We start from the raw sequence: 27578 nt of genomic DNA on the forward strand, positions 1-27578 counted from the left end.
AATCTGGCTGTGACTTACCAGAGAAAGTTTTAGGCTTTCTTCAATAGGAAGGCATTGGAGCTTTTTGGGGAACCTCTTTAGGGAAGTAGAGAAATTTTCAAAGGTTGGAGAGTGTACCTCTGCCTTTTTTTGGCAAGCTATGCTCTTGTCACCAGAACTGAGCAGGGCTGAGCACCACATTGCTTTCTCAGCAGAGAAAAGCATTTCACAAGTCAGATGGATACCAGGAGTGTTGGCACTGAAGAAAACCAAGACAGTAGGTAGGGGAAGATGGCTTTCTGGTTGTGCACCAAGGGCCTTGCCAGGATGCCACCTTCCCTATTGCCCATTTTTGTGCCAGTGCCAAACCACTTGTGCACAGCATGACAGGAAACAGCAGTGCAATGCTCCTCACCCACGTGCAGCAGTAAACATAGCATCAGGCTTGACAAGGGGACAAGATAAAAGATGAGTTCTGTTTTATTACAGTCAACATGTAGGCATCATATTATCTTAGTCATACCAAGACTAGGTAACTAAATTGCCAGGTCTAATGTTTCAGGTCACATCAGGGAATAGTTTTACCAGCAGATATAAAGATCGTCATTTGGAGGGGGCAGCACTCAAGGTCAGAGTCAGCAAATCCTCCTCTAAAAATAGACTCTAGTTGCAAAGCTAGTAAGGTTTCTTTTGTCGTTCTGCTGCACTTCACAGGACCCACTTACCTACAGCGCCCACCTAAGCTTACAGGTAAGACTAAGCAATATACATTTTCTGCTGTACTTCTTGTGCTCCTTTTCTTCCTTTTATAACCTAGTTTAGTAAACCGGGGAGAGGATTGAGAGCTTTGCAAGGTGACTATTAATTTCATAAACTTGTTGCAGAGAAAAAAAAAGTTTAAAACTATTACAGCATCAGAAAGGTTCTGAAGGTATAATTTATAATTTTAGAAAACCAAATTTGTCATGTTACAGGAATCACTTTAAAAATTAGATAATTAGATGTCAAAAGGGTATTTATTTTAGAGATAATGACAATTTAAAAGTTAGGAATAAAAATGCAATTTAAGATTTGTAACATCTGTCCCAGAATATTTTGCCTATTCTTCAATAATTACTCCATCCTCCAGTCAAATCTAACTTTTCCAATTGAATTGCAATTCTCTCAAATGATGGTGTGTCTTAAGTTTCTTTGGGCACTCTCACAATATTTAATGAAATCTCAGCTTAATCTGTTTTAAATTAACCAGTCCAGTCAACAATAAAGAATGAGGGCAAAAATAAGTTTTTAAAGTCATCAGTGGCTTAGAAATTCATTGAAATAACTGGTTAGTTTTGAATATTCACAGCAGGAGGGTCTGGGAAATAATAGCACAGAGGCTATGATTCTTCTGGTTTTAAGCTGTTTAAAGACAAATGCATTGGATGAACTATTTTACAGTCCTTGAATGCTTTAAGCACAAGAATGCAGGGGTAAAATAAAGGAACTGAAGTAAATGAATTTTGGTGAAGAGTAGAACAGGAAGAGGGAACACAGGACTGTGTTATTCTTTGGCTAAGGATACTGCAGGTACCTGGGGAATTCCAGTTTTGGAATTCGCTTAATTCTTTTAGAGAAAAAATTTTCTGAAGGACTTCTCCTCTGTCCCAAGAAGTATTTGGAAAAGATTAATATTTTCATCCTCGTATAAGGAAGGGGGGGGGTGGGGAATAACCAAAAACAAGTCAAAAATGCACCCAAGGAACCTTTGCAGCACCACAGCTCTTTGCAGTACCCTGGGGTGCAGCAAGTGTAAGGTTACACAGGAAAGCACACAGCTCTCTCCATGGCTGCTGCCAGCCTCTGGAGTCTTAAGCAAAACATCATGGGCATGGCATATAAGGGAGCACCATTTTAAATTCATTTAGTTAAATCATCTGACAAAGCAAGCCTATGTTACTGCAGCTGACCAGCTCTCAGCTCGACTGATGTACTTTGAGTCACAAAAAGCTTAGAAACCAAAGCACTGTTTACCCTCCTCCCAAGTGCAAACACTGCACTCCAGACAGCATGTGCATTGGCTTCTGCAAGAACTTTCCAGTTTATAAAACAGTCCTCTGCTTAGTCATACTCAAAAAGGGTAGGCACTTTTTCACCCTGAAGGGAGGTATGTATCTGGCACGTGGGCTGGAAATGGAAGAACAGAACATTTCTTAAAAATTCAAGAAGTTGCTCAGTGAAGATCCTCCTTCACTATTTCTGAAGACCCTCAGTCATTAGATCTGATTTTTGTCTGCCTTCAGCGCTGTGCAAGTGCTTACCTGGAGACGGATTACAAAGAAGATTCAAGCAGTTTTCATATTTTTTTGAAAGTATAGAAGAACTGGTATTCTCCATCCTTATCTTCTCTCAGGTATTTCCCTCTTGTGCACACTTGTTACAGACACTGTATCTCCATGAAGGTCTTATCGAAGGTAGTTATTAAACTGAAAGGAGGAAGTAAATAAAAATAAAAACATTATTTTTGCAGTTGTCTGGAAGGCAAGAAGGTCTCAGTTTTGAGTTGTTGGAAAATAGACATCCTTCCATTTCAGTGGTTTTGAATTCTACCTGATAAATAAAAACATTCAAATAAGTCAGCTCTCCATGCAACATCGGAAAAAATGGGAATCAATTCTTAGTAACAAGCTCTTCAAGCTCAAAAATAATTTCTCAATCAAAATTACGGAGTTGTTTTTCCCACTTTTTTGTTCTTCTGTCAAATTTAGTGTTCATGGCAGTAGATGAACTATTTCGGGCCCTGGACTTGAGGGTCAAACCACCGATTAATTTCAAGGGCACCATGTTTATCTCCCCCTGCACTGATGCAGGTGTAAAGTCTAATGGATATGTCATTACTTCTGTAGACTCCTCATGAAAGGCTCAGAGCTGACAGATAGTCTGCTTTCATTATTTTCTTTCCCTCCCTTGGCATCTTGGAAAAAAACTCCCAGAGATACCACAGCTCCACTCCTTTCTCAGAGCTGACATGAGGAAAGAGGTAGGAAGCAAAATCTGAAAGCATCAAAACAGGAATTAGATTCGAATCTGCCTCCACATTTACAAACAGGTTATATATTTAGGTGTTTGCTAAATGTTGAAAACCTTCACTTCCCAGCTAAACCAGATAAATTTGTCATTGCTGGTATTTTCAAGGAGAAGTAGTTTTTAGATAACTGTGACTACAAAACCAAGCCTGGTACAGTTGTGCACACCAAATTAAATTTAATAAAGCCAGCATCAAAAGCCCTACTAGCACAGGTGATTGATGTCATATGGGCTGGGAGAACTTCCAATAGCAGGAAACATGGGTGGCAAAGAATTTCAACTATTCTGTTATATAAATATGGACTGAAGTGGGCATTAAGTCAAGGAAGCTCCATGCCCCTATGACAGGCAAGATAGAACAGCTCATACATCCGAAGGGAAGAGCGAGGAAAACTGTCCTCTGTCTCCGTTTTTCCTCCAACTTTTTACTTGTTTAGCCTCTATCATTGCATATTTTTTACCAATGTCACTGGGCTCTGACCTCATTGAAGATCAGTAGCTTCAGGCACACAAATAGAGCCACAAGTTGGCGGCCAGAGTACATATGCTTGGGACAACAGTAGTGATGGAGAAACCCCCTGGGTCAGGGAGGGGTGCAGAAAAGAAGGAGAGAGGGTATTTAGGCCCTTGCAGAGGATAAGGGCAAATGCAATCCTTGTCTGTGCATGTCTGCTTTTTTCCTTTTCTTTTTAAGTCTCTACAGCTGACTTGGATCTTAACTCCCAGTCATAAATCTTGCCGAATTGTTTGGCATCTTTATACACAGCACTAGGGCTTGCATAGCACGTTGAGCCAAAGATATTAAGAAACACAGTATTTTGTTAGGTAGCTAATGACTTGTAGCTTTCAGTCTCAAAGTACTCAGAAACTTCCACTACATGTGGAAAACCAGCATTAGAAAGGTACACACCATCACTAAAGCTCTGACATTCACCTCTACACATTAAGCTCAGTTTTTCTCCCCCATCTGTGGAATTACCAAACTGTAGAGCTCATGACTGACATTCCTAAAAGCATTAAGTAACCCCCTACAAATTTTGTGGTGGGGTTGCACATCTCTCCTGTTGAACAAATTTGAAAGTGGGGACTACATTCTGTGACTTCACAGGGCTTTACTGGAAATTTTGGGTTAATTTGAATACTTTAAGAGACTCCAAACATGGTGCAGAAGGGAAATCTTTCACTGCCATATTACTGCTTCAGACACTAGACTGTGTTCATGCTCTGAATTAAACAGCAGATAGACTGGCAGATTTTCCTTTTTCCCCCCCTTGCACTTTCTTTCCTCTCTCCCTGTTTTGTTAAAAATAAAATAAAAAAAGCTAAAGAGCTGCATAAGAAATTCCATCTGGCAGCTGTAGAGTGGATAGTGAACATAAAGAAGAGATTCCTTTGCTGTGCCTAATGCATGCTGCTTATCCAAATTAGCCACACAATTACTTCTATCAATGCAAAACTAGTTTAATGTTTTTTTTTTCTAGTGCACAGCACTTGAGAACGACTTAAAATGCAGTGTAATTTGCCACAGTGTATGTCCTGAAGTGGCTCACTAATGAAAAGAGGATTAACTCTCCATTATTCTGAATTACCATTTTGTGAAATCACTAACAATATTTTCATTTATATACATATAACCCAAGGGGGAGAAATATTTCAGCCATCCAAGTGATTAACAAATAAAATTTATTAGATAACATGCACTTTGGTCTTATTTATGAAGAGAAAAATTAGGGTATAAAAATGCAGATGACTGAATTTTTATCATCCTTGTTCTGATAACACACTTAAGCCCATGACAGCGCTGGCAGCTCAGCGTTCCCTGCACACGCTGGATTGAGCGGCAGAACCCGCAGGATGTCGGGCTCTGCAGGTGAAATCTCACAGGCCTGAGCATCTGCAGGGCCCCACTGAGGTGGACCCAGCCCTTGGCTCCTGATCAGCACCACAGGGTGGGAGTGCAAAGGTCTCAGCAGCTCACACAGCCTGGCCTTGGCATAGCCCAGCAAGGCAGGAGAGAAGCCGTGGTTTGGGCACAGGGAAAGAGTGGGATGAGCCACGGATTGCCCTGCCTCACTGGAAGGGAACTCCTGGTACCAAGCTGGTACAGGGAAGCTGCACTGGTACATCATTCAGCCTGCACTAACTCATCTATAATGCAAAGTATTTTAGCCCAAATGAAGCACCACAGGGGGTGGGAGCCTGCTCCAACAAGCCTGTGCAGAGGTAACCCTGCAATCTGTCTGCCATCTGACTGCAATGGGTGAACACTCTGTAAGGGATGGTCTCCCTGCCCCAGAGGTCTGCAACAGAAATCTGAGCTTTCTCTGCCTGGGCTTACGCTGAACAGTCGTCCCTTATACCCACAACAGCATTAAGAATACCCACCCCAAAAAAATCCAGTCTACTTTTCACTTTTTTTTTCTTAGAGGGCTGGCCTAGGGAATAGTCTTCTCTCAGCTCTGTTTGGTGTACAGAGAATAACCACTAAGATATGAAGTTAGACATCTTTGATTCCTGGAAAAACACAAGCCCTTCTGTCCTTCTGCCACAACCAAATGTTTCATGGCAACTAATGCCAGAGTTCAAATAGCAAACCAGTCCTTTTCCCCCCCTTTCCCCTCCTGTTATTTAAACTCTGTTACTTCTTACTTAGTCTAGAGTCAAATCTGAAATACATGTTTTATTAGAGGAATTTCAACTGATGTTTTCCTGTGCTCTAACTCAATTTAAAAATCCCCGCAGCAGATAACATTGGCAAGGCATAAAAGAACACAGCGTACTTGAAAGTTCAGGGAGCATATGGCTTCCCAGGACAGACAGAAACAAGTATTTCTCAGCAGTGGTCTAACTTTCAGAGTGCTACCCAAGCTTCAAACTGCGCTGGTGTTACAGTACCACAAACGATCATCTGCAGATGTAATCGCCCTGTTCCAAGGTGTAACAAATCAATACACTGTGGCAACCAACTGTGACTACTGATTACACTGCTTTCTCTTCTTCCCTTCCTTTCCTCCTCTCCTGTTTCATGGAGCCATGAATAAAAGTAGTCAGTCCTTCAGCATCAAAGCAACAGCCTTTCAGTTAAGATAATTCCTCGGTAGACAAATAGAAGTTCTTATCAAGTTCTAGATAACAGCCTAATCACTCCCAAAGTCAGACTGTATTAGATTTGTATCTCTGATACTCTAACATTATCTACAGATAATAATAAGTCTGCATGTAGAATTAGCATAATTCTGGAATGGTAAGGGAAAAGGCTGTCCTGGGGCATGGCTGCTGGGGCAGAGAGATGGGATTTGATGCTATGCCACAGGCACACAAGACTAAGCCCAAGGTAAGTTTGCTAGAAGCTGGAATTCTCAGAGCCCTTTACAAATCTCAACAGAGGACCACTTAGCTAAACATCATCATCATGTTTTAGGAAGCTTGTCTAAACCACAGATCCCCTTGCCAGTGAAAGCAAGCCAATTTTTGAACAAAGGTGTACACTTTGCCAAACAAAAACTGACTCTACAATCTTGCACAGCTTTGGAGTAGGAAAACAGGAATCATTTGGCTTTTTCAAGTTTTGCAGAGAAACAGAACATGACAAGCACAAAAGAGCCCAAACTGAACTAACAAACCCCATGGGTACATGGGATGTCAGTGAAATATGGTCATCCTGTTTTCAGGAGAACTCTACAATAGCTGCATGAAGGCATTAGCCAGATTTTTGGAATTAAAAGGACACAAACAGCCAACACAAAAAAATTTTGGGAGCCACTACAGGATTTGTTGCCTGCAAGGTAGGGGGATTTTTGGCAGGCTGTACTTCCTCACTTTGTAAGATCAAGCCCAACTCCACATCTTCTTATTAGGAGTCTCCTACAGAACCCCAAGGTTCAACCTGTCCCTTCAAGAGAATAAGAGACATGAGCAACCTCTCCCCTGAGACATCAGGGAGTCCCAGTAGGAAAAATAAGACAGAGCCCACACACAGACAGAGATGACAGGAAAGTTTTCAGCTGGCAATATAGGAAACAGAAGAGTAGAAGAGAGTAGAACAGGTATAACCAACATTCACCTGAATACACATTTCATCTCCCTGCATTGCGGAAAATCACAAAAAGGATAAGGCTTTAGAAAATTCTTAATTAATGACTAAAAAAAATAATTAAATTTCCTCCACTCAGTTCCCCAGGTGCTTTAGACCCTAGCTGTTAGACCTACCAAATTCTTACCAGTGGATTTTCCAGGAAACAAATTCCCAGTGGAAACTGAACTTCAGTAATCACAAACCTTTGGCTTTTGTTCCAATTGCTGGTGAGCTCCTCCAACAACATATTCCTTGCTTAGTTTGGGGGGGGGCAGAACTCTGGGTGCCAGTCTGTGATTGGCACAGAGCAGGGTCATCCATCTCATACAACGTGCAGCCCAGTCTCACCTGGGTAGTGCTGTTCCCAGTGTCCCACAGCTGGAGCAGAAGTCACTTGCTTCGTGCTTCCTCAGGTTAATGATCTGCTTTGGTTGCATTCCAGTTTCTTGCACATCCCAAGAGCACTACTCCATGGATAAAATGTCATCAGGAAGTTGGAATGCTGGGAAGAAAAACGCATACACAGCAATCAAAGTAGATCCTGAAGAGGACTACTGCACCCCAGGGGCATTTGAACTGGAACGACTCCTCTGGAAGGGAAGCCCAAAGTACACTCACGTCAATGAAGTCTGGCCCAACCTCTACATAGGAGATGAGTAAGTGTACACAGTACATCTGCTCCACATAGGAGATGACTACGCTGTAGTAAGCACAGCTCACCAACAGAGCAAGGTGTTTTGAACTACTGACAGATGCCAGCGTTCAACAGAGCAATCAGAGCCTGGCATGGCCCTTACTGTTATAGGCACACAGTGTCTGCTGCTGCTACAAAAAAGCACAGGTTAAGTGTGGCTGGGTCTGCTGTTAAAGGCAGAGTAACAGGACTGGTTGTGGCACCACTGTAGGCTGCAAAAGTTGAAGCTCATTGTGATCTATTTTTAAATGGTTCATATCAAGGAGTGATTTGTCATTCACCTCTGAATGAAAGTTATTCCACAGTTAGCACGGCCTAGATGTGTTGGACCACACCTTAGGTTAGTTTAGGCCTAAAATGTAATTCTTGAAAAGTGACAAAAGAGACAGCTCACCCTGCAGTGGCATTTCTGAATTTCCAAGCTTGTGCTTGTGTACATGGAACACTGTGCATTTCCAAATTGCTCAAGAGATTAAAAAAAACAGAACCCTGTGGAAGGCAAAGCTGCAGAGATGTGTCTCACTAATCAGACCAAATGTGATGTGGAAAAAACCCCACAAAACAGACTTAGTTCTGCCGAGCACAGGACTAAACTAGAATCAGCCTATTCCAACAAGGAGAGATGACTGCTGCAGCAGGGAGACGTGCCATCAGAAAATCCCCCAACCCAAACCCTGAGCAGAGCAAGAGAGCTTTCCTTACCCCTTAGGCATTATTGGTCCAATTCCCACTTTCCTCTACACTCTGCAGTAACATGACATTTATTTTACACCATCACTGAAAGGCACAAGTAGGAGCCCCACTGGCTCCAAAGTTCTCAATAATTTTTTAAAAGGTTCTAAAATTCATCTGTTGCCAGCTTATAAAAGAGGAAAGATATACAGCTTTGAGAGTTACAAGACTCCTAATATCATCCACCAATTACTTCTGTGGCGCCAGAGGCAACAGAAAGACACAGGAGTTCTGGGCTTGGACCAAGCCAGGGCTCCCACTTTTAGATGTGGGGGTGGGAGTGTGTGCGTGTGGTGTGGGATAAAACAATTAAGTCATGGGAACAGCCTGGCCAAATGATTCAGGAACACAAGAAAAGGAGGTCTAGTTTTCCTTTCCACATCCTACCCTGCCCCTCTTTTAGATATTTCTAACTCAAAATTCACTGTAAAGAACAGCCTCTTCTGGCACTTATTTCCTACTTTCTTGTTCAGAATCACCAGCAGAATTATTCTGAATGAAGCTGTTAAAAGAATTTCTCTCTTATCTCTGTGATGAAGCTATAGCTGTGCCCTCTGAGCAAAGTGATTTAACAAGACAAGCAGTCAGTCTCTAAGCACAGGACACCAGTCACTGAGCCTTTCCTGCAATCATTCCTGTAGCAGTGGCTTGTTACACCTTGCAATTCAGTAAATGCTAGGAGGTGCTACTCTGAATACAGCACACACCTGGCACTTTGCATTAACTAACAAGAGGAACACAAGCACAGGCTTCTTGAGAGGTACTTGGAGCTACACTCAGGTTGGGCAGCATATTTCTGCAGGGGACTGGTCTTACATCAGGAGGAAAACCAGTGGTGCTCCAAGGGGAAACAGGTCTCATACATGACAAGATAAAAGAATGAGAAAACCAATGGAGAAGGAAAAACAAGTGAGGAGCAGGTGGGGGGTGAATAGAAATAAAACTTCACCAGAAAATGCGACTCCCTAAAAGAGAATGACTATTGTCAGCCAGGTAAGGACAAACTCGACATGGGAGGAAATCTGAGACAAGAACTGGTCTGCAGGAAGGATGCAGCCTTTCATTACCAAAACTAAAATTTGATTTGAAGCAGGCAAAGTCCAGAGACTTCCATATCTTTCCTCAGCCAGTTCCACATCTTACTTCTGACCAACAGCTTACCCCTTCAGTGTGGCAGGGTTTTTTGTATTGTTTTATTTTAAGACCTAGTAGCACTGGTGGCCAAAGAGCTGCCATGGAGACACTAACAGATGTTGGGTGCATTTGCATCTTTAGCCATGCTAAATTAAGGTTGATCTTGAAAGAATTTAGTGGAACTCATCAACAAAATCAAGGGAACACGCATGCAAACTTTATCTTCAGAGCCTTCACATCTGTGCTTTATTCCTGCCTCCTGCATTCACAAGGTTAACAGGACTTGTGACTGCTTATGGAAATGCTAATTAATTACCCTGACTAGTAACCACGTCTTCCTTCTAATGCAATACAGGCTATCAGGGAGCCCTGTGAGGCCACTCAATCCTTTTGTTACAAGGCTTTGCTGCAGATGTTGCCCAGAGGCAATGAAATCTCCATGAGCCTGTCAGACCCAGAATAATCAAAGCCTCAAAATATAACATGCTGTGTTCAGCTCCAATTGAAATTTTCCTCCAGCAAGTTCCAAGGACTTTTAAAGACCAGACACTGGAACTTGTATGAGACAGCCCAGTGATAGGAATAAAACACTTTGCCAAGATTTGATTCAACTGTTACCAGGATTAGTGCTTGCATGTATCCTCCTCACATCTAGAAGCCTTCTAAAGGGATAGAAAGCAGCTTTGTCTTGCTTCTTTCTTTCACTGGTCACCTGCTTACTTCCACAGGCAGTTTTACTGGCTAATCCCAAACCTGCTTGTTCCACCCCAATCACCTGGAAAATCTCTGCCAGTTACACATCTTGTAGTTTCTTCTTGCAGCTCTTCAGTGATGGCCTTATTACCTGTGATGATGTTAAGTGTTCCACATTTCTGGAGTTCTAAACTTGTCTTTCAGTCGAAAAGGTCCCCCAAGAATCTGTTTTCCTCTTAACTGTCCACTAGATCTCATTAGGATTTAAGGTCTGATCACAGTTTCAGTTCTTCCTGTGTTCTCAAACTACTCCCAGAGGAAAAGAAGTCTTCTGGAGTCTAATTCTCTACAAGTATGAAAAATAATTTTCTGGATATGCAGCTGAACTGAGGTTGCACTTTATGGTCTGTGCTTGTCCCAGACTCATGGTCTTGAGAACAAATACAGGAAAGGTTTAAGAAGACACACAAGTAACTCAAAACTACAAACTGGAGTGCATGATAATTAAGATAAATAACTAAACACTAAATACATGCTTAGCTAAAACTCATTCTATCCTCTTACCCTTCTGCAGAAAAACAGTACAGTATGGCTTTTTCCAAATGACTAAGTAGAAAGACAATTTGCACTAACCTAGAAGGAAGCAGATTGTACTCACTCAGGGTAGAAAACAGTTACTTCCTACCATTTAGCATTATCAACCCCTAGCATCTACACCAGTATTAATCATATAAAGAGAGAAGTGTATGCAGATTTAGATTATAACAACACTCTTGAGGACATAGTTTCAACTCCGTTAATATGAGAATCTGCCAATTGTAACAGCAGTTTAACAATCCAGAAAATCAGATCTGTAACACTGGACCATAAACCTCAAAGCTCCAATAGTTTCCAAGACAAGTAACACTTTCCCACAAAACATCTCTGTCTGTAGGTGATTTCTAACACTTGATGAGTGACTGAAGTCAAGACCAGGAACTGACTAACTACAACACATGTGCCGGAGCCTTTGCAGAAAGCTATTTCCTATATCTAGGTTGTATCACTTACAAAAACTACATCCACCATTTTGGGCTTTAGGAAAACAAACTGCTAAATCTTTCTCTACCACATATTCTGAAGATCCTGCTCAGTAATTTTCAGTGGTACCTAAAAATTCTTCTAATTCACACTGAACAGGAGGTATCCACAGAAACGGAGCAACACCTCGGAAGGAAAAGGGGATACAATGCTGTGCTATCTCTAGACTCCCTTAGTGCTGGAGTTACCAAAGAAAATTGGGTCAGTATTATTGGAAATTCTCAACATCTCTCCTCAGGAGGGAGAACTGCCAGATTTTCTTCAGAAAGTGTCAATATTGCCTATATTCAGGAAGCTTCTTTCTGACACTGACCATCTGGTAAATTATCATCCTGCATCGAGCCTTCCTTCAATGTTTAAGAAAATGGAAAAGTTTGAGAGAGACAATTCCTCTCCTAGTAACATGTTGCCTCAGATTTCCCTGTGTTTTGTCAATCTGGGTCACGACAATCTGTGGCTTTAACAGTCTATACTGAAACATCATTGCATTGCACAACCTTTGCATGAAGATTAAGAGGCTTGGCTCTACATAAAGTTTACAAGCATACCACTCATCTGGTTGACCAGTACCAGCTGTAAGGTGCTGACTTACCTGTGGAAGGAGTTGCTCTGCCCATACCCTCATCAGGTATTTTGGAGGATTACTGCCCTTCCTTCAGATGCACTTGTGTTTTCATCATGAGCTGCCTTCTCTTCCCTTTGTTAGTTGCTTTTAACATACTTAATACTTCATGTGGAGGTGCAGGCTGCAGTGTCTGTAAGTTGTTTTCCCCTCTCTTCCAACTCCATTGGTTTGGGCAACTTTCTGATGAAAGCAGCTGGGACCAAAGCTTGTTATGACAGTATTTTTGGAAAGAGAGAGCAGGGATTTGGTACACTGGAGACAGCAACCTGAAAGAAAGTATTTCTTTCCTGTTATAACTACTTACACTGTTGCTTCCAGAAGAAGGCAGAGTTTGCTGCAGCACTTGCTATTAATCCTATGAATCTTAGCCTTAAAACTGACACCAGTCACAGTTAAAGCCTTGGACAAGCCCTTTACTTGCCCTTGCACAACCCAAGAGATGTAAATAGTCTTTTGAGAACCATCTGAAAATGGATGACACTTTTGTTTGGGTCAGTTTTCCCTCTTGGTGAGTTTCTTAGTATCAATATATCCCCATGTAAAATTGATTTTATCTCAAATTTTCACCATTTAGGTGGCATTCCCACATCAAAGTACTCCCCCTTACCTCCGAACTTTAAAAACATGTTTATGAGTCCATCTGCCCCACAGTAAATGCAGGGTCTGATTCAGCAAAGCACTGAGCTTTTGCTTAACACAGAGGAAAGGGCTTCTGGGTATGCTTAACTTTTAGCATAAGTTTTTGTGCTCCAAACTGAAGAGCTCTTACATGGGACCAATCTGCCCAGTTCATCTCTTACTAAACTGAATTATACTGAAATTTGCACCATTATCTCCCAGTGGCACACTTCACCTTCCCTGCACAGGAACACATTCAAGACAGATACTGGAAACCTCAGCTGCACCATGTAAAAGGAAATCAAGTGCTAATTGCACGGATGGTGGAGATATACAAAAGGAAAACAATTGTAAAAGCAGTCAAATGCTTATGACTTCACCTACACTGGCATTTGTAGCAAACTCTTCTTTAAAATGGCTACTTAAAATTCAGCCATAATCACAAAAATGGAAGTATTAATTGCAATTTAATAGGAAACAGCAGCACCCAAGGAGGGGAAAAGAAGAATATTGTTAGCTTGACTATTATATTCTGGTAGTGAGCCAAGTACAAGGAAAAAAAATCTGTGCCATTTCTAGTTGAAAGTGAATTAGAAACAAAGTTATAAATCCTTCAATAAAGCGTGTGAATCTTATACCCCTGAATGATCCTAAGCTATTAGTAACCTCAACCAATTGGATATTTTCAAGTATTTATGCTTGATTTATTCCTCCCTTTCCTCTAAAATACTGATATCTCAGGCATGGTAAAAACTGCAAGGAAGACCAAAAGCATTCCCCTCTCCTTGGGGTGTAACCAGAACAATCATGCATGATGAAACACAAAACCCCTGTAGGTTCTGATTACAGTGGGCAGATAGAGGGATGCTTTCACAGTGGCATCTACACTACAGATTCAGCTGAAGTTGGAAAGCAAGCCAGTCCTTCACTCAAAGCCAGAGCTCACCGATGGCCAAACCCAGTGCAAGCAGACATGTCGAGGGGCACAGTAACATTTCTATTTACAGGCACATAGGTCCCCTCTCTGAGGGCTTAGCAGACTGCTTCTTTCTCTCTGTTAACTGGCAATCAACAGATTGCAGACCCAGAACGACCTCAAGTTTAACTGCCTATATTATGGCAGAGTCTCAGCACAGGCCATCTCTGCCTGGTAATATTTAAGATCAAAGTACAAAGTGAAAACATGGCTGATGGGAGCTGAAAAGGAGACAAACTTGACCCGGTATGAAAAGTGGTAGTCCAGCTGGGTTCTTTGCCTAGTTTTTGGGGACAGATTTTACAAGGAAAAGGAAGAAAAAAAGAGGAAAAATTTTCAAACAGTAGCAAGATTGTCTATGAAAATATGATTATCCAATGCAAGACTGGGGGGATGGTGAGAAAGAAGAAAGAGGATAAAGCGCTTTCTAATCTCCGTATTAGGTTTAAAACTAAACATTTCTGCTCTTCAAAAAGACTAAGTGTCACTTCAGCTTTCTTCAAAAGATGCAGATTCTAAAGCCCAAGGCAAGCACCTCTTGCAGTCCAATGAACCCTATTTTCTATTACACAACAACTGTTTCTTCATATGTCTACACAACATTATATGTTAGAAACCTTAGGAAAAGCTTTCCATAGAAAAAATTGTCCAGGATATCTTCTGTAAGGAAGGTGCCTGACATCCTCTTCACAGATTGCATGCAATAGCTCAGCCTGTAGATGCACTAGCCACAGAGCCACAGAGCCCATACTGACCCTGCTCCATATAGACTGGGTAAGTATTTTAGGTCTTTGTTCAACTAACAAGTTCTACAACACCTACACACAGTTTGAGTGATAGCTATTCCAGTGAAAATGTGAAGAACTTAACAGATTTGAGTGCTCAACACTGAGCATTCATTTTCTTGAAGTTTTTCAGATTAGCAATGTCAGTAGAAAGAAGAAAATGTGTATCTATATAATAAAGAAAACAATTTCATTGGGCAAGGTTCCATTCAGTCTAAAGGGTATTGCTGAATCAGTTTGCATATCAAGCACAATTAAAAAGCAGATGACATTTTAAAATCAGCCTATCCCAAGCATTGAGGAGAACAGCATAAATTCTTCAGTGTCAAAGACAGAGGAGTAGAAAACCTCCTAACTATTTCCTTGGTACACTTGCAATTTGCTTTAGAAAAAAAAAGAAAGTTATTTCAGAGAAATGGACTTAGTTACATTTGAGCATTTATAACGGGCTTTTTGCAACAGCATTCAAGGTTGATTCACTGCTGCTTTGGATTCCATTTCTAGCCCAAGTCATGGGAAACAGAGGGAATTAAGAGTGTATATACAATGTGTATATTCCTAAACTCCAACAGGTCAAGGGCAAAAGAACAGCTAATGCATTTGTGGTGCAAAACCAACACCAAACTGCCTTGCCTTTGATGAAATAAAAAGGCGAAGCATTAAGTTCATCATGGGCCCCAAATTCACAGAACGCAGCTACAGGCAAGACTAGGAGGTGGAAGGGGAAGTTCTCAGGAGCTTGGCCAGGCTGAGATGACTGCTTATGCAAGCTACTGAAAGACAGTATCCCTTCTTTTTCTGAACAGAGGCTACCAAACACTGAAAAATGAGATCCTAAGACACAGAACACGATTAAGTGTGACCGTCAGAAATAAATGCATTAGTTGCACCCACTGTGTCAAAAGGTAATCTCCAATCAAGGAAACAGGAAAATTTGATTTCATATAAATACAAGTGTCAAATGTTAATGATTGTCATGCAACCTACTGTTTGACGATGTCCTTGATCAGAAAAACTTGATCATTTAATTCAAATGCTATTTATTAGCCTGAGCAATGCCTGCAGAAGCCAAAGCCTGGTAGTACTTACAGTCCATCAAAAACTTCGTTTTTCTACTGATCCTAGCTACTCCACAGTCCTACTTACTACTCAGCATGTAGGTCTCCACTTGCAGGAGTTCTAGTTGAGCACAGATGTCTGACCTGAAGCCATCAGCCTTACACAGTTTGTTGGATACATGCTTTGGGCCAAGTCTGGTGAATGAAGAACATATTTCAGCACCAGGGAGACAAAACAAAACTTGACTTGAAAGCAGGTACATCAAAATAAAGAGTAGTAGTTATTCACTACAACCTTACTCTTTAGCTAGGACATTTAACTTGGACATTTAATTTTAAATACTGTCCATAGCCCAATACAAGGGGAAGGAGTAGGCATGTTATTTAACATGAGGTGAAGGTGACAAGGCACAGCACTGGCAGCAAGATGCTGCTTCTCTGTCCTCCAGAGTCTACTGAGCTTATTATGTAGGCATCACTACATTATCTGGAGCTATTTACTTTTTCCATGATTTTATAGGTGACTTTTGAAATTATTTCCTAGCAAAAATACAACTAATGTCAAGACATTATAATTCCTGACCAGTAAGGAAAGGAATTTCTGCATGTCTACTCAGAACAGCCAATTATCATGAGCTTAATTTACATAAGAGCAAGCACAGGTAAAACCTTCAGTATCCATATCCATTAAATGTTCTTATCACTAGGTCCTTAACTGCTCAAAGAGGGTTTTTGACTTAGAGGCTGGAAAGGCAGTGAATTTCAAGCTATTCTGGGCTATCACAGCTAGAATTATGAAAAAACAGGTAGCCCAGCACAATATCCTGTGTGACAGCAGCTGCATTTACACATGGAAATGTTGAGGAAACATTCCTGGAGAAAGGTACTTTTGGTTGGAAAAAGCTGCTGTACATCGTTCAGTACTTATGTGAAAATATATTAATGGAATAAAGCCTATGCTTTTTTTTTTTTTTTTTGTAAAAAGCTTAATAGTTTTCCTAGGCACTAATGAAACTTGACAGCTTTTTCAGAACAAAACTTCTCAAAATGAAAAGCTTTCTGTAATGGAACAGAAAAAGTTTTACATGCCTGTCCACAAACTCTGTATTTTTTGAGGAATTTCATCCTTCTGGCAAGCACTTAGCATGGGTATTGAGCATACAAAAATCTAGGATTTCCTCTCCTATCTGACTTCCCTTGTCCAAGGACAGAGAGGACAAGAACATATGAGAACATTTGGCTAAACTACTAATATATGACTTTCAGCTTCCTCTGAAAGCTAATATCCAATCTCCATATCCAGTTCTTTTTGCTTTAGACCTCTGGTTTGACCAAACATGACAGTAAAATGTTCACAGAAGGGTGGTTTTTTTAACATTTTGTTTATTTATTTTTTAAAGAAATGGAGAAACACTCAGTAACTTCTTTTGGGGAAGAAGAGCTTCTTTTTGAATACCAGATGATTTTACAATTCACGTATTACTGACTTTTTTATTAGTTCTGCAATACCAATTGATGGGACAGAAGGGGAAAACAGCATTCGTGGGTGCTGTTTCAAGTTCTGCCACTTGATTTGCTTTTATGACTTTAAATAATTCATTCTATTTCTTTTTCTAGCTCAGGTTTCTTCTTGTAAAAGATGGATAGAAGCCAGTACTGCCTACATTACAAAGGCAACAGGAAAATAAATTAATTTTCAACATGCTTTAAGGACCTGGGAGATATAGTTATGAACTCCAGAAAGATTATTCACTCCAAATGGCAGTATCTTAAGATTCTTAAAAATGGTAAATGATGCATTATTATAATCAGCATTATCATTTACATCATTAACATTTAGAATATGCCAAATCAGAGGTTTTCTTAAGTTCATTTTCTAGCTTGATGAATAAGAAGCTTCTTGACTTACATGACAGCTCTTGTTTTAACAGAAAAACTGCATTAGATCGCTACAGCCTGGAGAAGGAGGGATTCACCCACATCCTCAACGCAGCCCATGGTCAGCGGAACGTGGATACAGGACCAGAGTATTATCACAACATGGCTGTGGAGTACCATGGAGTGGAAGCAGATGATCTCCCCACTTTCAACCTCAGCCAATTCTTTTATTCAGCTTCTAAATTCATTGATAATGCGCTTCAGGATGAAAGAAGTAAGGAGGGTGCTGAAAATGGTTAAAAACAGTTCAACATTTACTCCGATTAAAAGCATAGTTCCACAGCATTTAACCCTGTAGGAACGAAACAAGTCCAATACAGGTTAACAGAAAATACAAAGCTAATAGTAGGGAATCAGCTTAAGACAAGGTAGGGATGTAATTAGGACGTTTCTCACTAATACTAGCCCAAGAGCCCCTTACCAAGCACTTCGATAAAAGTCCTCATCACAGGTGTCCTGTCTGATAAGAGATTTTTTGTTGTTGCTTTGACTCTGTCATAAACACATCAGAGACAACTGGGCATTGCATGGGTGCCACAAATTAGCTGTTTTTTCTTCAAATTATCCTTATTAACATAGGTTTAATGAATATTAGTTGCATAGCAGCAGGAGTAGGATACAAGTGCTCCCAGAGATTCCATGCTGTCACTCCACAGCTTCATGCTCTACAGCATTAGATTCACTCTATGAACACAGAAACCACCCTTCCTACCTGACCATCAGATCTACCCCAACCTATAACATTTATCTCTCTGCCGTCTTCCAAGCAGTAGGGAACCAAAACAGCTCTGACAGCAGTAATCTAGAAACATTTCATTAAAGTCTTTGTAATTTCTCAGCTTGATTACTACAATTCATTATTTGCTGATCTCCAGCAGTGTTCTATCAGAAAGCTTTACACTGATGTGAAGTGCTACAGCTAGGCCTCATACTGACTTTCAATATTACTCCTACTTCTTCCCCTCTCATACTTGTTAAAAAAAAATAAATCTCTACAGGATATTTTACCAGAAACCAGTTGAGAAACTTAAGACTTTCCTGCTGACATACAGACCTTAATATCAGAGGGTCAGATATCAAGTTTCTAGCCTTGTGTCAGCTTCTGTTCTTGCCTGTTTAGCTCAGCTGTAGGCAGCTACTACCTGACTTGCTTCCAGTAGCCAGCCAGGCCTTTACAATTCTACCCTTTCAGCAAGTACAGTCCACAGCAACAGTCCCTTCCCTTGTTCTGGAGAAAATCTTGAAAGCAGATCAGTTTTAAAAATCAAAGTCCTAATAGCAAGAGAAACTGCTCCAGGAGCTTACTTGCTTGTGAAGAAATGTACCTGGCATTTCAAAAAGTACGTCTGAAGCACTGCCTTTGGAAAGGAGTGGATAACTAACACTCACCATGTCTAGCCATGGCTGGAGGCCAGAGGTCAGAATCAGACTGGAGTAGCTGGAATAAGAAATGCAGACTTTCTCATTCCCACCACCCTCCTGTTCCTGTAAGACCTTTGTCTGCTGTACTGAGGTAGAGAAACAAGCACAAGGGAAGCAGTAAAGGCTAGGAAAAAACCCTTGCATTCCAATAAATATTGTGGCAGGAAAGGACGAGATGGTGTGGGGGAGTATTAACCTTTTTGTTTCAAAATCACATCAAAGTCCAGGAAGTTCTGAGACAGTATCAAGCACCAGTCCAGCACTGAAACATGAAACCAAATCCAAAAATGACTGAACGAACTACAAAACAAAAAAAGTAGACACTACCAACTGCAATAATTCCTGTAGCTGTGCAATGTCTGTCACATTCACAGGTCTTTTAAACAACATAGACAGCTAAGATCTATTCTGATGGAGACCAATAAAATAAAGAACTACTGTAATACTCATGAAGAAAAAGAGGAAGCTCTTAACTTTATCAGGAGGGAAAAGCACACTACATGTATGCACATCTTATCCCAGCCAAAGACCCGCATAAAGACACTATGCGTGGCCCAGGGAGACACTGAGGTTTAAAAGCATGACAATGGCTTTCCAACAAACATTTACAGAATGACTCCAGAAGCTAGACTGAAAAGTGGACTGATGCCTCTCAGAGAGAAAAGAGTAGAGGCAACTACTGCTCTCCTCCAAGAACATAATTGCACAATTTGTGGATGCACATCTAGTGTAGAAATGTGTTTTGCATTTCAAGTGCCTAATGAACAGGCTTATTTGTGTGCACCTTCCTGACTGACAGAACATCCAGATTCCTAAACAGGATTTTATACTAAGTACTTATCTCCAGTGGTAATGACATGGGATTCCAGCATGTAGTGTTAAATACTTCTGACCAGTAACAACATTACACTGCTCTGCTGCTTTGTATTAGAACTGAGCAAATGTAGAGAGGGAAAAGGGGGGAAAGACATAAGTTTCAACTTATGTGACCAGAATGTATGTATTAATGATCTATGTTTTTTTACTTCAGCTGTATTACACTGTTTGGTATGTGACCTTCAGCCAGCCAAGCGATCAAATTAATTGAATAGATGCCTGCATAAAATTATTTTTGCTGGGAAGGTGCTCAACAGCCAATGTTATTGAAACAAGTCGTCATTCAAATGAAGAAGGCTCTTTCTGCAACAGACCAGAAAGCTTGGCAATTTGGATGCTGCCAAAACAGTCCTAATGCAGTAATTCTGACTTAACATTCAAGATCTTTATGATGGTAGAGAAATTCCTTGATCGGAGCAGTATTTGCAGAGTTTAAGCATGGGCTGCTAGACTTAAGAACAGTTATAAGTTTTACAGGCAAACTGTAATGGTTCACAATTATGCATGCTGTCATTCAGCTGTGCATAAAGCTTTCCCAAAACATGTAATTCAGACCATAGGACAGATTAAATTTTTTATCAGTGAGGCCTCACTAACATGAAAGGAAGACATTATTTTAAGAGGCTTTTAGGTTCCCTATTATGCTACAGATTTAGTACTTATTCCTTTGCAATTTTAGTTCCTCAAGATGTAGAAGGGAATGGCACTTTCACTCCATGTGAAAATGTCACAGGAAAAATACATTAAAGACAGACAAAAAAAAAAACAAAGTGAGAAGAAACATATGAGACAAAGACCCCAGGCATTTGACCAAAGACACCTCAATATTCATGGCTCCATCTTTGCTGCATCAAGAGAGAGAAATTTTCAAGAAACACAAATCCAAGTCAAGTGAACAAAGTAGTGACCTGTCACCACTCAGCAGACCTCTACCTCTATGCACTGCTGCTGGATATTCAGGCACTCCTTGAAGGATATAAGTGGTCAGGATCTGCAAAAGCAGACTCCTTTCTGAGGAAAGAAAGTTCAGAGTGGTCTTTGCGCTAGAATGAAAGAAACTACAAAACAGTACAGAAGAGATGTGGCTCTGCAGAAGAGTACCAGTATTTTGCTGTAACAGGCAGTCAGATCTTGACTATTCACACACAGCAAACAATAGACTTCTCTTCAAACCAGCAGACATTTCAGAAAATTATACAGCCCTTTTTTGCCTTTGTTAACAATATAAAACCACGTTTTCTCCTAGATCCCCTGCATTTGCCACCCACACAAAGCAAAGCATTCCTTGTCCTATCATGTATTTTATCACCTCAACAGCAACCCATTTACAAGGTGGGAAGCTCTAAAGAGAAGCAGTGAAGGGTTGAACAAATGAGTTTTCATCCATTTTAAATATTTGCAGTAATAATAGAATGGATTATAATTTTCCAAGAGAGGAAGAGGCACTTTTAGTTATCAGAAGGACTGGAATTTTGCCAAGATGCCTCTAAGACTATCTGCTGGGATTAGGATGCAGACTGTAACCATTAATCCTCTAGTGTTGGCAGTTCTTGATGCATCCATTACACAGCAATGCTCCTTGTGCCAAGACATCCTCTTGTGCCTGGAAGTAAAGGAGTTAATCAGCAAGAGTCATGGCTTTGCACCCAACACTTCTCACTAGGCACAGCTCACAAAGATAAACTATTATTGGCCCTGATACTGTTGGTTTGTTTTTTTTTTTCTCCTGTGGCAATTGCTTAGCAGGGTGTTAAAGAGAATGCTCCAGATCTACTTCCTTCAGCAGTTCAACCCTTTGTGAGACCCCCTCAAGGGCTTTGAATCATTTTTGGAAATCTTTTGAAGTGTTTCAAAACCTGTCAATCAGACCTTAACCACTTACTGTTTTCTTTCTCCACGTCCCACAGACACTGCAAACACGGAAGTTTCCACTTTGACTTACCACCTTGCTAGTATCCAAAGCCAAGGACCCTCTGCCTCTGGAAGCCTCAAGTTAAACCAGGCAACGTCACAAAGCTAAATCTAAATCTCAAGCCACATTTATCCAGAGATGAAAACTATTGGCAAAGACACTGCATTCACAGGATACAAGACAGGCTCCTACTGCAAGGAGATGATCATATTAGAACACTCAGAGAGATGATGGTGGGTGGTGGTGGTGAAATATTACTTTCACTAAACACAACAGGGTGACTAGCCAGAGATTTCTACAGAAGCATTTCTACAGTGTAAGAGGTGGTTTCTTTCCACCCCCTGGTTATATGCCTATGGCCTTTCTTATCCTCTGCCCTCAAAAATGGGCATAAAGTGATGCAATCTAGATCTCAAAGCACATCACTGTCAGAACAACAAAACAAATTCAAGTTTGGTTACTTTGTGTCTAGCTAAGTAGAACTGAGAAAGGCACCCCACATGCATCCCATTTATCCTCATGGAAGGAGGGTATGATAGCATACCAAATCCTCCCACACCCTTGTGCTTTATTCATTATTCCCAAACACAGAATTACATGCACACTGTTTGTGAGGCATGTAAGACTGGGCTGCAGTAGAGCTTGCTATGTTACTTAATGCAAGGTTGTAGCCCCTAGACTTTCTCTGTAAGCTTTGTTCACAAATAAAAAGATACTTGGCTTAAAATTAAATGGATCATCTCTACTGTAGATGCTGTTCAGTTACCACAGTAAGGTTTACAGCCTCAGATTCCCCACATGTGAAAAGACAGGCCTTACAAGTTGCTGGTAAGGGTATTCAAACCATCAAACAGAGCAGGGGCACTGCAGAAACCTTCACTGCCAAAGAAAAGGATTACCCAGTGTCACCTCTGCATCACTTCTCTTTGTTCCCACAGACAAGGTCCTGGTTCACTGTGCCATGGGTCGCAGCCGCTCAGCCACACTGGTCTTGGCTTACCTGATGATTTACAAGAACATGACAGTGGTGGATGCCATTGAGCAAGTGTCAAGACACCGGTGCATCTTGCCAAACCGGGGCTTCTTGAAGCAGCTGAGAGAACTGGACATAGCGCTGGCACTGCAGAGGAGGAACAGCAAAAACAGCCTACCACCTGACGGCGAGCAGAACAGCACCACCATCTAGTATTGCTCCTGGCAGGGCTGTGCTACTGGAAAAGAAACTCCGTAGAAGGAGGGGAGGGAAGGTGTAGTTAATTACACAGTCACAAGGATCATTTGTTATTTGCTGGAAAAAAACAAAGTCATTTCAAATGCTGTCAAGATGAGAAAGAAGGGAGGCCAAATTTAAAACCCATCGTCTTAGAAAGTTCCAGCCTTAGCAGAATTCTTTGTTACATCAACAAATACATTTCTCTCTCTCTTTGTGCTTTTACAGTACAAAAACTTAAAACTCTCCTCTAGCTGAGTACCCCCAAAATCCTGATCCTAACCCAAGGACACTGCCTTTAAACAAGTGCAGCTAGGCACTCCTGAAGAAATTTTGCAAGAAAAAAAAATAATTGTTTAGTCCAGAGTCCTGAAGGATTTCACAGGAGTTTGCCTTTTTGTGTTGTTTCCTGCCATCTCCATGTCTTCTTTCAGAGCAATAATCTACAGCAGCATAGTGTTTAAAGAGTCTCCACAGGAGGACCAACTACTCAGCCTTCACGATGTACTTTGCAGCACACCATGCAAACTAGAAACAAAGCAACACCCTTGACAAGGTCAAATGCATAAGCAGCTACAACAGACAACAATTTAAGGAGATACATACACATGACATTTTAGGAGTTTCAGTTTTAACTTGCTTAACTTGTCCTAAATCTTTCAATTACCTAAATTTTATAAGGTTCTATCTATACATAAAGAAGTGCCTTTACATTGTTATGAGGAAGTTCAGTGCTGAACATGTGGAGCCCTAATATAGCCCCTAAATAACTATGGATTATAACCAGTTCTAATGAGGTTTTAGAAAAGGCATGAGACACCAGTGAAGCCTTTAAAAAATACCAGTGACCTGACTCCCCTGGAAAAAGCTGCTGCTGTGCTTCCAGACACTGTTTATACTTATCACTACCACATGTTTCCTCCTATCTCAGCTTTAGTCACCTGAATAGGTCCTTATGCTCCTATATAGTTGCATTTGTTAATAAAATCATTTGTTGGCAGAAGTGGTACAAATACACTAATGGGGACACCAGACCTACTTTTCTGCCCAACCTTATTCCATTTACCCTATTCAACATAAATTACCAAACTGTGTTTTGACACAAATGAGAGTTCTGCCACCCCAGCAGCATTTGACATTTTTCAAATGTACTTTACAGGAGGATCACAATTAAGCCATGTTTACCTTTCCTGTATCTGCTAAAAGCTCAAGTCATCACCCTCTCCACCAGAATTTTGCCTATTTCAATGTATCAGGTAAGAGCTATTTGCTGCCTCAGTGCCTGAAAAGAATGACTTGGCTATCAAGCACACAGGAAAGTTCTCCTGGTCTTTACCACCTGACACAAGACCTTGCAACTTCGGCGCAGTATGAAGTGTAGAAGTCTTGCATACTTAAAAAAGAAGAATACGGGGCACAAACGCAACACTGAGAACTGTTGACAAACCAGAGTCGAGCACAACTTTATACCATTTTTATATATGTTAACAGCTCTTCACAGGCTAGCCATCCCTAGTGTGAAGACTTTCCTACTCCTTCACATCTTTTTGGGGCCCAAAACCCAGGAAGTCATTCATCTCTAAACACTAACTGTAGCCAGGGCTGCAGACACCCATAATACAATGCTTTTGATTTATCATTTGTATTTATCTGCATAATAAATACCTTATCTTTAAATTCTCAGACTGCAATTAACTACTGCTAAAAAACAAATGAGACATCAGAATGTGAAAAATATTCATGATAGAGACACACAAACTCTGGGACTTTCAGCAAATTAAGTATCTCTACACTTAGATTAGGGGGGGAAAACGCACAGAAAAAAAACTAGAAAAAATAGGGAACTTGGAAGTAATCTGACACTTCAAAAATAAATAAGCACTCACAGTATGGGGTTAGAGTAAAAATATTTTCGGATGAGGTCCCTCAACTCTTTCCATCTACTTCCACAGACATTCAAATGTAACTTTTTAGACCACCTTAGTGTCTACTGCAATTTAATTCACAAACTCAAACATGGAACAGTTCTCCCAGCCTCGTGTTAGACAAACCTGCTTTCAGATGCATGGCCCTGCTCTTTCATTTAGGCTGAAGGTGAAAGCTGAACACTCTTGCCTCCATGGCAGCACCATGTTTCTTCTCATTAGCTTTACAGACAGGAATTCTGTACCAAATGATATACCACAAGATAACAAATATCCACCAGGATTTCCCTCACTCAAATTACATGTATCCTGCCATATAGCTTGATGACTGCTGTAACTGAAAGAGGATTTGTTGATTTACATGCATAATTGATCACTCTCAGCTCTACAGCCAGGGCCATGCTTTCTAGTTACCATGCTGGATATAAATGTAGTTTGTTTCCATCAACCAGCCTGCCTGATGGATAAATTAACAGCTTATAAAACTAAAAGATATTGACAGTGATCTAATATGAAAGATTAGTATGTTTAGCAGCTCATCATTTCTGCTTATATCACAGAGATTCTTACAAAGTTAGTAAAAAATGGGTTATATTTTGTCCACTGTGAGGGGATCAGGTAGCCTGAATGCAACAACACTTACTATTCCTGTCTTTACTAAAGGGCCAGAGTGCAGCTTTCAGTACTGCCTTTTGACAGCTTCCAGAGGAAGTATGTTCTGCTTCAAAGACAAGTAAATATCTTCCCTAGAACCAGGTCTTGCCTGAAGGACTCAGCTGGTACAGCTGTGCCCATTAAACAGCTCTGAAGTAAACATATTTCTCATTTACTTCCCAACTTTCTTGCCTACCATTCTCCCAGAATCCATTAGACTAAATCAGAAAAAGCAGAAGTTCTGGAACATGTGACTTGCACAAAGCAGGCAACTCTTGCAAGCTGCTAACTAGCTACTAACAAGTGTTAGCAGCACTGATTTCATCTACAAACCAGGTCTGTAAGAAACATACACAGAACAAGGCAAGTTTACCTCTTTCTTGCCAATCACTAGTGGTATGGAGTATTCTATTTGTCAAACCAAAGACTAAGATTGCATGGGCAAGGAAGCCTCCTGCATTCCACAAGAATAATCTATTGCAATTCTGTGAAGAATTTTCTGGGGACACTAAAAGAAATGGCTAATTCTCATCTGGGATGGTGTCAGACTACATAGTCAAAACTGACACTGCAATGGGTACACAATACATAAAACAAGTATATCTGTAAAGGAAAAGACAGTCTTCTTATAAAACAAATTTTAGTGCAGTAAGGCAATTCACAGCTAAACAATCACTACAGGAAAAGATGTAGCAAAGCTCCTTGTCCTCCTGACAGGAATTCAATTCCGAAATAAAAAAAAATAGATTGGAAACTTGCCTTTAATTCATATATTGCAAATACAGAATTTTGGCAATATACTGGAGTCAGGATGCTCTGTTTCAGGTTAGCATAAATTTGAAACAGTAAGAAAGTCTGATTTGCTTTTATGTTACAGGCTTCGAAACTCAAAACTAAACAGCAGCAGATAAAAGACCCAGGTGCCTTTTTCATTCACTGTAAAAACACACAAATGAAAAATCACAAAGCATACTGCTACTTTGAGATGCAATTATTTAAAAAGATATGGTCCTCGCTAAACATACTTGAAGGCTGCAAATAACTGTGTTGAGTTCAGCTTTCCTAAGCATAAAAAAGTTGACAGTTATTTTGTGAAAATGAAAACATAATTTAAGTACTATTAATACTCTCTGCCTTTAATAAACAAATTTGACAACGTAAGTGGCATGAACCAAGATCTTTGTTGTATTGTGCTCTCCTTATCAAGTGTTCTGAAATCCTAAAACACAAAAGTTACTCCAACTTACCATTTCATCAGCAATTCTAGCTCCCATTCAGATCCACTATCTTAAACTGCTGCTCCCCTGTACTAGAACTGAACAGGTTACACGCACGAATCTGTAGTATCAGTTTCTTGACTTGGCAACACCATACAGTAATGGTTTTATTTGAAGAAACACACATTTTTTTGACATTTGGGTATGTGAAATACTACCTATAAAGCTGCTTTATATACTGGAACAGGGACAGAGTTTTCAGACAAGATGACCAACGCTCTCACCTCAGCCAACCACCTTCCTGCAGTGTCAATGGGCTAGAGGGGCAATTCGGTGGCAACAATCACATTAGAAGCATTTTGAAAAATTGTGACAAGGATTTTTTTCTGGTGTAGATTCATACATACCACATTTGAACTTGTCCACTCGCAAGCTACATGTATAGACAGCCTTCTTGATATTTAGAGACCACCTACTGCTAGATTAGAAGTGTTCACCTATATGTGTACGTTTGTGTGCACCCATATCCATATACACAGAATTTGCATCATCTTGTCGCCCAGCAACAGTGACAAAGGAAGAGATTACAATGCTATCATTAAAATACAGTTCAAACACCATGTCAGTTACTATCATATATCCTTTTATATATATATATATATATATATTAACACTTTCTATAGGAAAGAATTTTCATACATTAAATATTGACAACCTTTTAGTGTATTAAATACATATTTATTCAATATTTTATTAAGATTATTTAAAAAAATAATCTTAGATACTCTTTATTTTCACAAGATGTAGCAATTATGATGAGTAACCTACACTTAGGCTCCAACAGCCTAATCCAAACCCCACCAACTTTAATGGGCTTTAGATCAAGCATGTGAGAGCACCGTAACAAAC

At 40.4% G+C, this 27578-nt stretch overlaps 1 protein-coding gene across 3 annotated transcripts; it reads left to right on the top strand.

Annotated features, from left to right (window-relative positions):
• The first annotated feature begins 426 nt into the window (after positions 1-426).
• DUSP29 (dual specificity phosphatase 29) lies at positions 427-26613 on the top strand. 3 transcript variants are annotated; one of them, XM_064662666.1, is made up of 4 exons: positions 427-729; positions 7563-7776; positions 17432-17667; positions 21659-22395. In XM_064662666.1, exons 2-4 carry the CDS (start codon positions 7592-7594, stop codon positions 21769-21771), a joined length of 534 nt encoding a protein of 177 aa, XP_064518736.1. In that variant the 5' UTR covers positions 427-729; positions 7563-7591; the 3' UTR covers positions 21772-22395. The 3 variants fall into 3 exon arrangements, with proteins under 3 accessions (XP_064518736.1, XP_064518735.1, XP_064518737.1); XM_064662665.1 differs by lacking the exon at positions 21659-22395 and adding an exon at positions 22602-26613 and having other exon boundaries at positions 434-729; XM_064662667.1 differs by lacking the exon at positions 21659-22395 and adding an exon at positions 22602-26613 and having other exon boundaries at positions 576-729; positions 17447-17667.
• Positions 26614-27578: the final 965 nt, after the last annotated feature.

This window comes from Pseudopipra pipra, chromosome 8 (assembly GCF_036250125.1).
Source record: "Pseudopipra pipra isolate bDixPip1 chromosome 8, bDixPip1.hap1, whole genome shotgun sequence".
Lineage (NCBI taxonomy): Eukaryota > Metazoa > Chordata > Aves > Passeriformes > Pipridae > Pseudopipra > Pseudopipra pipra.